The sequence below is a fragment of the Sus scrofa genome, chromosome 1, assembly GCF_054392235.1.
Source record: "Sus scrofa isolate SSC_HxYL_T2T_F1_AM1 chromosome 1, Sscrofa_HxYL_maternal_Yorkshire_Landrace_v2.0, whole genome shotgun sequence".
NCBI lineage: Eukaryota > Metazoa > Chordata > Mammalia > Artiodactyla > Suidae > Sus > Sus scrofa.
Window position 1 is genome coordinate 2,031,085 of NC_139383.1, and position 14,492 is coordinate 2,045,576.

At 55.3% G+C, this 14,492-nt stretch overlaps 1 protein-coding gene across 4 annotated transcripts in view; it reads right to left on the bottom strand.

The window, feature by feature from the left end:
• Positions 1-8,710: 8,710 nt before the first annotated feature.
• The window catches only part of CCR6 (C-C motif chemokine receptor 6), a 29,794-nt gene continuing 24,012 nt past the window's right edge, over positions 8,711-14,492 (bottom strand). For all 4 annotated transcript variants that reach the window (XM_085021622.1, XM_021086056.2, XM_085021634.1 and 1 more), the window contains exons 2-3: positions 11,918-12,022; positions 8,711-11,827 (exon numbers count right to left, since the gene is read on the bottom strand). In XM_085021622.1, coding sequence (XP_084877748.1) covers positions 10,709-11,827; positions 11,918-11,926 — 1,128 coding nt within the window. In that variant the 5' untranslated portion in view covers positions 11,927-12,022 and the 3' untranslated portion in view covers positions 8,711-10,708. The remainder of the gene's footprint in view (positions 11,828-11,917; positions 12,023-14,492) is intronic.

Genomic DNA, 14,492 nt, shown 5'->3' on the forward strand with positions numbered 1-14,492 from the left:
GGCACACCCCAGCCGCACCCCAACACAGCTCGTGACTCAGCCCTGTCCCCAGGCCTCCTGAGGGTCTCGGGCTGCGCTCCTCCCCGCCCAGCACCTCGGAGCCCAGACAATTTCCTCTCATCTTTGCACCCCAGCAGTTGGCACTGGGCCGGGCACATGGTAGACGCTTAATAAATTTGTGGAATAAACCCATGAACAAATTAATCTGATTTAAAGTTAATAAGTTCATTTTATTCACTGTTTAATAGGTGTTTTTTAAAAATACACTTTGAAGACTTCCCATTGTGGCTCAGCAGCAACAAACCCGACTAATATCCATGAGGACGTGGGTTTGATCCCTGGCCCCACTCCGTGGGTTAAGGATCCGGCGTTGCTATGAGCTGTGGTGTAGGTTGCAGACGTGGCTCAGATCTGGTGTTGCTGTGGCTGTGGCGAAGGCTGGCAGCTGCAGCTCGGATTCGACCGCTAGCCTGGGAACTTCCATATGCCATGGGTGCGGCCCTAAAATAAATAAATAAATAAAAATATGCTTTGAAAGACTGCATCCAAATGCAAACTTGAAACTGTATCTTAAAGAATCTCCTAGGAAAACACTAATACAAATGAAAATACAATTCTCACATTTATTGGAGAAAGCTTTCCCTCTACATTTTCCCAATAATTTCTGCCAAAATGTAAGTCGACAGTTGTGACTCTCCTGCGGGCCGGGATGGTGAAGGGGCTCCACGTTTGTTCATGGGCTTGGTGGGAGCTGGGCCATGTATCCCGTGACTCCCGGAGAATCCCGAACACACCGCAAGTGTCCTCAGGACCCCAAACGGTAGTGACCCTCAAAATGTCTCTTTTTGTGCACGGGGTTAAAACATACATGCACTTGACCACCGTAACCGTTTTCACGTGTACAGCTCAGTGGCCGTAAGACTGTTCAACCACCGTGCTGCTGCCGCCACCGTCCAGCCACGGGTCTCTTTTCATTGCCTAAACTGACGCTCTGTCCCCACGAAACCCCGTGAAACACGAGCTCTCCGTTCCCCTCCTCCAGCCCCCGGCAACAAAATCCTACTTTCTGACTCTGAATTTGACTGCCCTAGAAACCTCACACGGGGGACGCACGCGACATTTGCTTCTTCCTTAAAGGACCATTTGACTTTGCAGAAGGTCCTCGAGTCTCACCCACGCTGTAGCCCGTGTCAATATTTCCTCCCTTGTTAAGGCTGAATAATGGTCCATAGAGTGAAGGTAGCACCTTCTGTGTATCCATCAACCACCTGCGGGTGCTTGGCCCTCTTCCTCCTCTTGGCTATTGCGGATAACGCTGCCACCAACGCAGGTGTGCAAATATGGCTTCAAAACCCTGCTTTCAATTCTTTTGAGTACGTGCCCAGGAGAGGACCCTGGATCGCAGGATAATTCTAGCTTTAGTTGTTTTATTCTTTCTACAGCAGCTGCACCAATCACCTTCCCACCAGCAGGGCCCAGGGGTTTCAATTTCTCCACATCCTCGCCAATGCTTGTTGTTTTCTGGTTTGTTGTTGTTGTTGTTTAGTTGACTTGGCTGTGCCCAGTCACCTGCCTGTACACAGTCAGCTGGCTCTATCCCGTCACCTGGCTGTGCCTGGTCACCTGGCTGTGCACTGTGTCATTACTGCACCACCCTGACAGCCTATCTGCATGCTGTGTATCAACGGTTAAATCATTGTCCATCTCAGGAGTTCCCGTCGTGGCGCAGTAGTTAACGAATCCGACTAGGAACCATGAGGTTGCGGGTTCGATTCCTGCCCTTGCTCAGTGGGTTAAGGATCCGGCGTTGCCATGAGCTGTGGTGTAGGTTGCAGACGCGGCTCGGATCCCGTGTTGCTGTGGCTCTGGCGTAGGCCGGTGGCTGCAGTTCCAATTCGACCCCTAGCCTGGGAACCTCCATATGCCATGGGAGCAGCCCAAGAAAAGGCAAAAAGACAAAAAAAAAAAAAAAAAAAAACAAGACTCTGCATATTTTTTAAAAGCCTACGTCTGCAACTCTTCTATATTTTGTTGTTTGTTTCTTTTTTTTCCCTGCTGCATATGGAGGTTCCCAGACTAGGGGTCGAATTGGAGCTACAGCTACCAGCCTATACCACAGCCATAGCAACATTAGATCTGAGCCGCATCGGCGGCCTACACCACAGCTCACGGCAATGCCGTATCCCTAACCCACTGAGCAAGACCAGGGATCGAACCTGCAGCCTCGTGGATCCTAGTTGGATTCGCTTCTGCTGCACCACCGCAGGAACTCTGAGACCTGCAGGTCTTCTTGAAAGGTGGGAGATCTGCAAGCCCCGGGCAGATTCCCACAGGCAGGGGTGGGGGCAGAGCCCTGGCCCATGGTGGATTTCACTTGCCAGTCCCGTCGGGGCTGGGGTGTGTCCGTTCTGGTCCCTGCAAGCTTTTATGCCCTCATGGATCCTGATTTTCGCCACTCTGCCTTTCAAACGCCTTTGTCGACGTCCCTTCCCCAGGACTGTGGTGGTTAATCGTCTGTGTCCCCCTGGCCAGACCGCGGTGACCAGTGACTCATCAGACACTAATCAGGTGCCGCGTGAAGGTGTTTGCAGAGGAAGTCATGTCTGCCCGGGCTGACTGCGAATAAAGGAGATCGCCCGGTAACCCAAGAGCGTGGTGGGCCTTGTCCAATCAGGTGAAGGCCTTCTCGACAAAACCCCGAGCTTTCCCAGGGAAGAAGGAATTCTGCCTCCAGCCCCAAACGCAGAAACCCTGCCAGAGCTTCCTGTCCTGTGAGTTTCAGACCTGTCACCCCCACAGGTGCAGGAGCCAATTCCTTTAAATAACCCCCTGTATCCGCGTAGCCCCTGTTCCCTACCTGCTCTGTCCTGGTACAGGGACGGGAGCTCTTCTGCCCTCTTTCAGCCCCCCTCCTTTCATCACAGGCAGTGACCTCAGTGACACCTGCCAGTGCAGATCTTCAAAGGATTTGCTTCTCTCACTCGATTCCATCTCCGTCACCCCGTTCCGTTCACATCTCCCTCGTGCTCTCGCTTTCAGGCTTCACCTGGGCCTCTACCCTTTTCTCACCCAAAGTGTCCTCCAGGCTTTGATGTCTTCATTTCTCCCCTGACACACACCAGCCCCCTGCCCCCCCAGGCTGTCTCTGCAATCTTCCTGCACCGGCACCGGGGACCGTCCAGGCTCCCCAGGCCTCGTGCATTTGGCTTCTGTTTGACAGCAACCTGCACAGTTCTCCGGTCAAGGTCAGCCTGTACCCGATCAGGCTGCGAGTCTGTACGGCGCCGTTAAACACGGAAGTTCAGCACAGACGTGGGTCTGCTTCTGCCCCCTGGACCGGAGCTCAAGCTGCTCTGTCGCCTGCAGTCATGACACCGTGCATCATTCGGCAAAGAACAAGCAGCCAGCCTCATCTCCACGATGCCGCCGGTCCCCAGCTGCGTGAACGAGAATCACCAGCTCTGAGCCACGAGCCCTGTCAGTTCAAACACCGCAAAGACAGGTGTAAGAACGGTCATTATTCCCAAACTGAAAAACGCAGGCAAAGGAAACCCTCTTTAAGCCTGAACAGGAACCTGGGGCGTGAACACACTGGACATTTGAGAGGAAAGAAACGCGCTTTACAGAAAAGACTCCTCCAGGCGGCGTGAACCTGGCTCAGGGGGAATCACAGACAGTCCCGAGACAGAGACGGGGCGTCCACTGTGCACAGCGGCACCAGGCGGGGGACACGCTCACACTCTTTAATGACTCACTTTTCTCATTTTTACTAGAATTCTGATGCAATCAGATTTTATTTCCTGAGATTCCAATCCAGCTGCATAATAACAAGCCTGTTATTATCAACAAGCCTGGAAGTCTCCTGTGATTGTATTATTTTACCCACAACATGTTAAGAGCAATTAGAGCTTTAATTTACTCTAAAACACTTAGTTTTATTCCAAACACCTAAAGCATCTTAAAATTTTAAGAGCTAGCTGCCTAGAAAAATTGCTCAGAGTATTGCTTTTGCCAACACAAAGGTAAACACTGCTAAAATTAAGGAAGAAAGGGAGTTCCCCTCGTGGCTCAGCGGAAACAAACCCAACTAGTGTCCATGAGGACGCAGGTTCAATCCCTGGCCTCGCTCAGTGGGTGAAGGATCCAGCATTGCCGTGAGCTACGGTGTAAGTGGAAGACATGGCTCAGATTCCACATTGCCGTGAGCTGTGGTGTAGGTCACAGACACAGCTCGGATCTGGTGTTGCTGTGGCTGTGGTCTAGGCCAGCAGCTGCAGCTCCAATTCAACCCCTAGCCTGGGAACTTCCATGTGCCTTGGGTGCAGCCCTAAAAAGAAAGGGAAAAAAAAGGAAGAAAAACAGTAAAAATGAGGCAATGAAATTCCCTGGAAACCACTGTGACTTAGCGAGCTCATCACTGGAAAACTTCATTCCCAACACGACATTTAAGGGGTGGGGATGGGGGAACTGACAAAAGAAGGCAGGTTCATCAGCAGAGATGCAAAGGGATTCTGCCACCCCAGGGCGGGGGGCGGGGGGGGGCAAGAAACGGGAGGGGATGGGAGGGGACACCCAGCAGATTCCGGGCGGGGGTCTCACAGGCTTTGGACCATTCACACCAGGCGGCAACCTGAACGTCTCCAGGTGGGAAGGGGCTGCTCCGACGCTAATGGTGGCAGGTGCTCCCCTCCTGGTCCTGCCCAGCTCCCTGGTAACCATGGTAACCATCACCGGCCTGGCGAGACCCAGGCCAGAGATCCTGGCCAGTGCCTCTTCTCTGGGTGAAACCGACAGGTTCCTTCACCCCCAGGGTGGGCTCACAGGGCGTCGGGTCCCCAGCAGAGGGCGGGAGGCCCAGCTGGGACTTGACTCCCGCACAGAGGGCTCTGTGTCTGCCCCCCAGTGTCCCCTGCCCCATCTCCACACCCAGCTTGGATCTCACATCCTTCCTGCCAGGACACCTTGGCATTCTAGGTGGGACCACAGTGCTCACAGAGAGAAAAGATAAGAAGCAAGCACTGACGACATGCCAGTCGTTTCTAGGCACAGGGTGAGGACTTGAAAAGATGGCCCCTGCCCTCCGGACCCACCGGGGACCTTCCGCCATTTGAACAAAAGGATGTGTGGTTTTCACACAGCCCCAGAGGTCAGGGGCAGGCAGGCAGAAAAGGCACTTGAGTATTAAGGCAAGAGCTGCGCCTTCACCTGAGCCTTAATTAGACAAACTCTCCGCCAGCAGCGAGAGGACCAGGGTCCCTCCCCAACTATGGCTCCTCTCTCTTGGTCACAGACTCTAGGAGCTGGACACAAGCCCACGCGGTGGAAGGGACGGGGAGGTGCCAGGAAGCCTCCCAGAGGGGGCAGCGTTACAGGGTGGGGAGGACTCACTTAGAAGGCCGCCTTCCAAGGAAACCTGGCAGGATGCGCGCCTTCTTTTGGGAAGAAAGAGAGCCTGGGGCCGGAAGGCGTGGCTCGGGAGGAGGAGCCGCTGTGGGTGGAGCCTGGGAGCGAGAGGGCCGTGAGATGGGGGGGAAGCGCGCCCAGGATGTCAGGCCTAGCGGGGAGCAGTCAGGATTGCTGCAAGCTCGGTGACTGAAGAGGGTTAGGAGGGAGAGGATGCAAGGTGGAGTTAAAGGTCCGCTCTGGCTGCAGTGTGAAGGCAGAGGGAGGCGGAGAAGACAGAGCAGCGTGCTGTGCTACTGCAACGGTCCAGTCTGTGTGGAAGAAGCAGGGGGGATGGGGGCAGCCGCCCCGACATGCAGAGATGTGCCTGAGACAGAACCAGCGGGCCTGGGGGACGGCTTTGGATGGGGGCTCTCCAGCAAACGTGGTGTGTGGAGGCAACATTTACCAAAAGGAGGAAGACTAGGGCAAAAGCTGCTCTCTGGGAAAGACAGCATCATCAAGATCAGTGTGGCGCCATCTGGTGGTCATGTCCAAGAGGTGGGTCTGTTCAGGAGCCCGGAAGGGAGCGTCCAGGATTGTCATCAGCAGGAGGAGGGTCCTGAAACCCAGGGACGGGAGGGGCGGGGGCACAGGGAGAGGGGCGCCGGCTGTGACTCAGAGGCCCAGCGGGCATGTCTGCAGGAGCTGCCGAGAGGCAGGTGTCCCCTGGGTCTGAGGCTCACAAGGTCACGGACGTCTCCAGAACTGGTGCCCACAGCCCCTGCTCCCAGGTCAGGTGGGTCAGCGGGGGAGCTGAGGGCCGCTCTCAAGCTGCAGCTCTCTTGTTGGACAGGAGTCGTTAGGTCTGTGTGTGGCTGTGACCGAGCAGGACCCTAGGAGGTCTTCCCAGAGTGGACCCCCCCCCTCCGCCCCAACTCGTGGGCTCCACCTCCCTTTTGTCTATAGAGAAGCTGTAGTCAAAGAGCCAATTTAAGCAGAGAAAATACAGAGAAAAAGGAAAACAACAATAATAATTCGCCATTCGACAACGTCAGGGACCTTCCGTTCTTCAAAGACTGTAGGTCATATTCTGAGCCCTGTCCTCGGAGCTGTTCTGCGGGTGCGGAAGCCCCACCGGGTGGAAGACGGCCACTGCGTGCTGCCCCCAAGCACGGGGATCCCAGACCGGCTGGAACCAGAAGGCTGATGACGCTGACTCCCAGGGACCCCACCACCCGCCAGTCAGGAAAGGCTCCCCGAGCTGAGCACGCCGGCTCCTCAAACGCTGTCAGACGCCTCGCCACCCCTTTCATGGGGGCGCCGTCCTTGAGGCTCAAGCCTGCCGTGTCCCCTCTTGGCCTGACAATAGAAGCTGCCTTTCTGGTTTCCTCCGACTCTGTCTCCGCATGTCTATTTGGCATCAGTGGACAGAGGTGGCCAGGATTTCAGCAACTGAGGACAGCTCGTTGAGCAGGGTTTTCCCAAAGGGGAGGCTGTCGGCAGCCTTTGACAGGTGTCCCCAGCGCAGCCACCCTCCTGCTCCCATCAGGCCCAGAGCAGAGCAGTAACAACACACGAAGACACCTGAGTTTCTGGAGAATTTCTCATCCTGTGAGCGCAGCCTGCGTCCAGCAGGTGGCGGCAGCGCTCCGTCCAGGGGGGCCGTGGTCCCGCATTGGCTGTCGGAAGCGCCTCCCAGCATCTCCTGAAGGCGTGTGTTCGCTGCTGTCCTGAAGAGATGTGCTGGGTCGTGGCCTCATGCCCCGTTCAGACAGAGGACGCCCGGTGTCCCTTTTAAATTCAAAGTCTTAAATTCAGGGATCTTGTTCATCTTTCAAAAGAAGTTGGAGAAATGAAACTTTCTCCTTAAAAGATGAATCCTGGCGTTCCCGTTGTGGCGCAGTGGTTAACGAATCTGACTAGGAACCATGAGATTGCGGGTTCGATCCCTGCCCTTGCTCAGTGGGTTAAGGATCTGGCGTTGCCGTGAGCTGTGGTGTAGGTTGCAGACGCGGCTCGGATCCAGCGTTGCTGTGGCTCTGGCGTAGGCTGGGGCTACAGCTCCAATTAGACCCCTAGCCTGGGAACCTCCATATGCCACGGAAGTGGCCCCCCAAAATAGCAAAAAGACAAAAAAAAAGAAAAAAGATGAACCCTGATTCCAAATATGGCGCGTAGAAAACTCAGACCGACCAGCGCCGGATACTGAGGTGGTTGCAGTGGGGTGTGGGGACAGAGCCGCTTGCAGACAGAGGGGCCTGGGCCTGAGCTGCACCATCCATACTTTACTTCCTTAAAATGTGCAGCCTTTGTTGGGCTTGTTTGTTTGGGTGGGTTTTGTTGTCGTTGCTGTTGGGTTGTGGGTTTTTGGTTTTGAAGCAAGTGGTACCGCTGCCTCCCCCCCGTGGACAGTCGTTTTCCCAGTGTCTCCTGTTCCTCCTGCAGAGCGACAGTCCATAGGGACAGAAGCGCTTTCTGTTATTACGTGTGTGCACACGTGACCGTCCAGCAGAAGCCATTTCCCTGGCTTTCTCCTTGTTGTAACCTCATGACTAAGTTGAGGCCGATGGGTTGGGAGAAGTGATTCCCACACCTTTCAGGCTGTTTCCTTAAAGAAAAGGCCCCCTGCCTCCCCCTTCCCTCTTTCTATTGTTGGCTAGGATGAAAATGTGATGGCGGGAGCTAGAGCAGCACCCTTGCCCCATGAGGACAGCCTGGTGTTGAGGACAACAGCATTCTGCTGGGCATCCTGGACTGTCTACCTGGATTCTAACACAAGAGGGAAACAAACCAAGAGCTTAGAAAAGGTAGAGCCCTTACCGCTATAGTTCTCCTCAACTGAGACCATCCCAGCTACTCTGTAACAGGAACCAAGACACATTGCCTCTGGTCAGTATATAGATACGACTATACATAAACACACACACATAAGGATCTGCCATAAATATATGTGTGCACCCATTATTAATGTAATAAAAGCAGCCTGGCAACCACTAGCACGCTGTCCCTGTTAACACACAGTTCTGGCAAAGGCAGGCAGCTGATTCCCCACTCACAGAAGAACAATGTTTGCAAAGACTAAAGGCACACTTTTTCAGGTCCAGCTGGAGCCTGACAGCAAGAGAAGATATGGGAAATGGGTGAAAAGGAGACACGGGACCATTAGGGAACAGTCCAGAGCCCTTTAATGGAGGAGCAGAGTCCCTGGTAGCTCCAGTGCTCTGGGGAGGCGGTGTGTCTGCCTGTGTGGCTGTCACTGTACCTGTTCTGACGCCCAAGGCAGCAAGAAAAAAATGTCATGGAAAGAAATAGAGTGTGCAGCACATTTTAGGAACATCTTTATTCATCACGGCTGAGGTGTGGAAAGGGCAACTGCGTAAAGATGCCAGCTTCGCTCATCTGGAGACGGAGACACACAAGAGATCGTTTCCAGCTGTGCCTTCTGGATCCTTCCGTGCCGGTTTAGAAACACACCCTTACTTTCGCAGATCACATCCGTACTCTGATCCCATCAAAAGAAACATCTGAGAGAGTCCCCATCGTGGCTCAGCGGGTTAAGAACCCAACTAGTATCCATGAGGATGTGGGTTCGATCCCTGGCCTCGCTCAGTGGGTTAAGGATCTATCATGAGCTGTGGTGTTGGCCACAGATGCAGCTCGGATCTGGCGTTGCTGTGGCTGTGGTGTAGGCTGGCAGCTGCAGCTCTGATTCGACCCCTAGTCTGGGGACTTCCATATGCTGCAGGTGTGGCCCTGCAAAGAAAAAATGAAAATAAAAAAAGAAGCGTCTGAGTCACACCACCTCTGCTTTGATTTCTGGAGTCAAATGCTCACAGATTTAAAGGATGTGGGACCCTGGAGCATCGTGACCTCGCAGTCGGATCCCTGAGCATAGAGGACAATGGCTATTTCACACACGACCCAGGGTTTTTGTTATTACAATTATTATTATTTGGCCAGGGCTGCAGCGGCTCCGTGTGTGATCTCCGTTCCCAGACCAGGGTTTGAAGCTGAACTGCAGCAGTGAAAGCACCAAGTTCTAACCCCTAGACCCCAAGCAGTTTTTTGATTTTGCTAAGCCAAAACCATGTTTTTAAAATACAGACATTGGCTCTTAAGAGACACGTTGAATTCCACATGGAGATGTGGTTGAATCTTACAAGGACAACAGAAACACTGATAGAACAGATAGTTCCAGATAGAACACTGGTGCCAGTCAAGCACACAGGCACTTTCGCATTGCGTGTCAGGACCTTTATGTGCATTTACATTTCTGTAAGATGCGCTGATGCTTTCCCACTTAGGTTCGTCTATTTACAAAGCCCTTTCAAAACTTGAGTTCTATAAACTCCCGTTGAAGTTGAGGAGAGTTGATCAAATCTGAGTCCACAGTTAACCTCAGACTCTAAGATAAAGCCTTTTTCCCGCAGTGGAAGCCAGCGTGGTCCCAGCTGCCCGCCAGCTAATCTGCAGCGACCAGGAGCAGAGTCCCTTCCACGCACCCTTCTTCGGGGCCAGTGTGGAAATGAACAAAGGTTCTTTCATTATTGTCTGCGGAAAGGCACCCCCCCCCCTTTTTAAGTATTCTATTTATTTTTTTATTTTAAAACATCTGACACCTTAAATTGCGCTCTAAGCTCCGATTTCATGGGTCGTTTTTTATTAAGCCCCTTCTGCCTGCTGAAGGGATGCGGTCTGGGGGACGTTGGGAGGAGCTTCACCGCTCACGGAGGACCCTTCCTGCTTGCCCGTTACCAGCTCCGCTGCCTGATCCTCGGTCCGGCCAAGCATCGCTGCCACCGACGCAGCCGCCTCTTCTGTCCTTCAGCTGGTTTTCCTTCTGCCTTTTCAGCATCCCGGGCTTGTGGCGCCTCCCAGGACACGGAGATAAAGCTCAAACCAGAGCATCGCGCTGCGGGCGGTCGCTGACTGTGACCTCGGCGATGCGGAAAATGACCTTCCTCCCTAAAATGAGTTCTGTGTGAGGGCTTTTTTTCCCCCCCATTTTGATTTTTTAAGCCATGGACGTTTTTGCAATGACCAGAAAAAATTGGGTCCAGGGTTGCTTCATGCATATTCCCGAAAGCGGTCACATGTGTAAGCCATCCGTTTTCATCCGGCGCTTCCCAAAGCCTGCTCGGTGGCAAGCCAGCTGGCAGGGACCGGGTCCCAGGGCGTCCCCGCTGGAGCGAGTCTGGAGGCGGCGGCAGGTGGGGGCGCGCGCGGACCCGACCCTGCGGGAAAAGACCTTTGCTCGGTGCGTCCCGTCCACGCTCCCCGCGCTCTGGTCTCACCTGCTCGCAGGTGCACCGCGCCTCCGCCGTCACATGGTGAAGGAGGACGGATTGTCGTTGTCCGGGGTCTCGCTGTTCTGCCGGGAGGTGAAGGTCTCCGAGTGCAGCCGGGAGCAGGAGAAGCCCGGCGCCTTCTGCTTCCGCCGCACACACCACAGGTCTTTCATGATCTTCAGAAAGTAGCTCCGGAACTTCTGCCCGATGAAGGCGTAGAGCACCGGGTTGAGGCAGCAGTGCAGGAACGCCAGGACCTCGGTGATGTTCCGGGCGTAGCCCAGCGCCCTCTCGCTGCCGCAGGACCGGTCGGTCCTGCCCAGGTTGACGGCCGTCACCAGCAGCACCATGTTGTGGGGGATCTGGCAGGCCAGGAACACCAGCACCACCGCCAGGATCACGCGGATGGCCTTGTGCCTCTTGGAATTCTGGGCCTGCACCAAGGTCTTGACGATGAACATGTAGCAAAATATCATGAACACCAGGGGGATGAAGAAGCCGAAGAGCAGCTGAAGCCCCAGCACGAGCAGCTTCCACCGCAGCGGCTCCGCGACGCTGTGGTACCGGGGCTCGCACACGTCGCTGCCCTGCAGCTTGTACTTCTGGTTGAAGGTGAAGGTGGAGCTGGAGATGAGGATGGACACGGTCCACACGGCGAGGCAGATGGCTTTGTGGTGCGCTAAGGTCCTGGAGCGGAGCCGGAAGGACTTGGTGGCCTGCACGATGGCGATGTAGCGGTCCAGGCTGATGCAGGTCAAGAGCAGCATCCCGCAGTTGAAGTTGACGGCGTAGATGCCCCGCGCCAGCTTGCACATGGCGTTGCTGAAAATCCACTCCCCGGTGGCGTGGTGGACGGCCCAGAACGGGAGCGTCAGCACGAAGAGGATGTCCGCCACGGCCATGTTCAGGAGGTACACGTCCGTCATGGACTTGGCTTTCTTGTAGAAAGCGAAGGTGACCACCACCAGCACGTTGCCCAGGAGGCCCGAGACGCATATCAAGGAGTAAGCGAGCGGCACAAACAGCACGGAGAACTTCCGGACCTCCTGCAGGGAGCACAGGAAGCTCTCGTCGTCCAGTAAGTAATCCGAGCTGTTCACCGACGCGAAGTAATCCTCGCTGGCATCGTAGACGCCCGTGGAGTTCATTGGTTCCTGGGGAGTAAACAAAGACAGAGGTAGCTGCGGGGTCCGTTCCGAGGCCACAAGTATGCTCCCAGCCACAAGAAAACAGGAGACGCTCACCGCTGTCATGGTGGGACTCGAGCTGGGCAGAAAGCGCGAGCCTGGCAAAGGGGGTGGGCGGTCAGCCCCTCTGACTCACAGCAGAGACGGCCGGAGAGGAGGAATCTGCGGAGAGAGAAGGCCAGATGCGTTTAAGTAGCTGCGCAGTGAAGGGTCCGCGAGGGAAGGATCCGCAGAGGGCCAGCGAGAGAAGGAAACTGGACGCCGCCCCCCTGCGGCACAAGCCGCGCACGTTGTGCTGTTGCACACGGCAGTGTTCCTTCAGAACAGGTCTCGGCAGCCTCTTCGTCCAAGGGCAGGGTGCGAAATGGTGCAGGATCTGCAGGTCAGCGTCTCCGAGGCAGCCGCTCAGGCCTGCCGGTACACCGGACCCGTCCTGCGGCTACGGACAGCTACACCCGTGAACGGGCTGACCCGGCCTGGGGCCCTGGGCTGCGACCTGCTCACCTCCGATCCAGCGCATGAAGAAGAGTGACGTCTGCAAACCCACAGGTCTGATCTGCGCAGACGTCTTCTTGCCAAATTCAACGTCATTATGTTCAGCGAGATTCCACTGAACCCGACTCAGAGATGCGCAGTCTGGGATGCTTATAATGCAGCCTGAGCATGTTACATATAATATTAAAGTGTGTGTGTGTGAATCCTTCATAGCCGCAGACATGTGCTGTGTACACCCGAGCTGACAGCCAGCGCGCTGCTGGGGCAAACATCACAACCCTCAGAAACCAGAGTTTAGGAAGGAGGGTTGAGGCCAGCATGGCTAGGGAAGCTCTGGGACAGGCCCACTCTGGGGCCCTGGAGGACAGGTGACCTGCAGGTGACCGCTCCGGCTGAAAAGGAAGACCAGGCATCGCGTGTTTGTGGGACAGTGTGACCGGCCTGGCCCGGCAGCCCGATGGCTACAACCAGCCTTTACGGAGCAATGAAGTGCTGGGAATGCCAAGCCGGGTGACGCGGGGGTCCAGACTCAAGAAGTTCACTGGGACCCGTTAAGGATGGAGCTGGAGTCTCAGCAGGAGGACCCGAAAGCCGCCACTTGAAGCAAACCGGGCAGGAGAGGAGTCTGCTCCTCCCGGGCTCTCCCTCCCTCCGTGTCCTCTCGCCCGCCTTGTAACCCAGCCCCGCCCCCGACGAGAGCCCAACCTGGAGCTCCGACTCTCGGGGGCATGTGACTGCTTCCTGTCCTTCAGCTCCACTGCCACCACATGCCAGGCAAGGTCGGGAAGAGGGAGGAACAGCAGGGAGGCGGGCTCAGACGCACAGAGGAGAAGGTGAAACTTGCCCCTAAGCGGTCGAGCCGTGCCCAGTCAGCCTGCACGTGGGGTCAAAGTTCACCCCGAAGGACTTTTTTTTTGTCTTTTTTTTAGGGTCACACCCACGGCATGTGAAGGTTCCCCAGCTAGGGGTTGAATCAGAGCTGTAGCCACCAGCCTACGCCACAACCACAGCAACACCAGATCCGAGCCACATCTGTGACCTACACCACAGTTCATGGCAACACTGGATCCTTAACCCACTGAGCGAGGCCAAGGATCAAACCCACATCCTCATGGATACTAGTCAGATTCGTTTCTGCTGCGCCACGATGGGAACTTCCCGAAGGACCTTCTGCCATGCTTCATGTATCATTTGATGCTCCCGTATGACTTCACAGGTCAGGCGGCCTCAGCCCTCCCCTTCCCTGAGGCCTGGAGGCCGAGTCTGTGCTGCTGCCAGCCCCTCTTCTGGACGCAAGAGCCGAGGGAGGCGTGGCACCCTCTGCACTCTCACAGCTGTCTGCCGGCAGGGTGTTCCAGCCATGCACGAGAGCGTGCAGAGGAAGCACGGGGCAGCGCTTCTGTGGAAGCAGATGCGGAGGCAAACACACCAGTCAGATTTAGTGCATCCATCAAAGCATGACCTCAAGGGATTTCCCGTCGTGGCTCAGTCGGTTACGAACCCGACTAGTATCCATGAGGACGTGGGTTCAATCCCTGGCCCCGCTCAGTGGGTTAAGGATCTGATGTTGCCATGAACGGTGGTGTGGGTCGCAGATGTGCCTTGGATCCTGTGTTGCTGTGGCTGTGGCGTAGGCCGGCAGCTGCAGCTCTGATTCAACCCCTAGCCTGGGAACTTCCATATGCTTCGGGTGTGGCCCCCCCAAATCCCCCAAACAACAACGACCTCATGATTTGTGCTTCCGGCCAGGATGGATTAACAGAGACCAAGTGCACCCCAGGGCAAAGAAGCCCATGCGCAGTGAGGTTCTCAGGGCTCCCCCGGCTGGGAATGGCCCTTCCCCAGACAGCGCGCCAGCACCAGCCACGACCGTCCACGTCCCCAGGCCCTCAGAGGGGCCACCGTCAGACTGATGGGGCTCAGGGGATCCCACCTAATGCTGCTCGGGAACAAAGCCGAGAGATGAGTCTTCCACGAGGCATCTGATTCCAACAATATAACTGCATTCCAGAACAAAGCCCAGAATTATTTAAAGAAATACAGCAAAATTCATCCTTCAACATAGAAAATTCATCATGTCAGGCACCCCAACAAAGATTTCCAGACCACTAGAGATAAAATGAGGCCCCCCAATTCA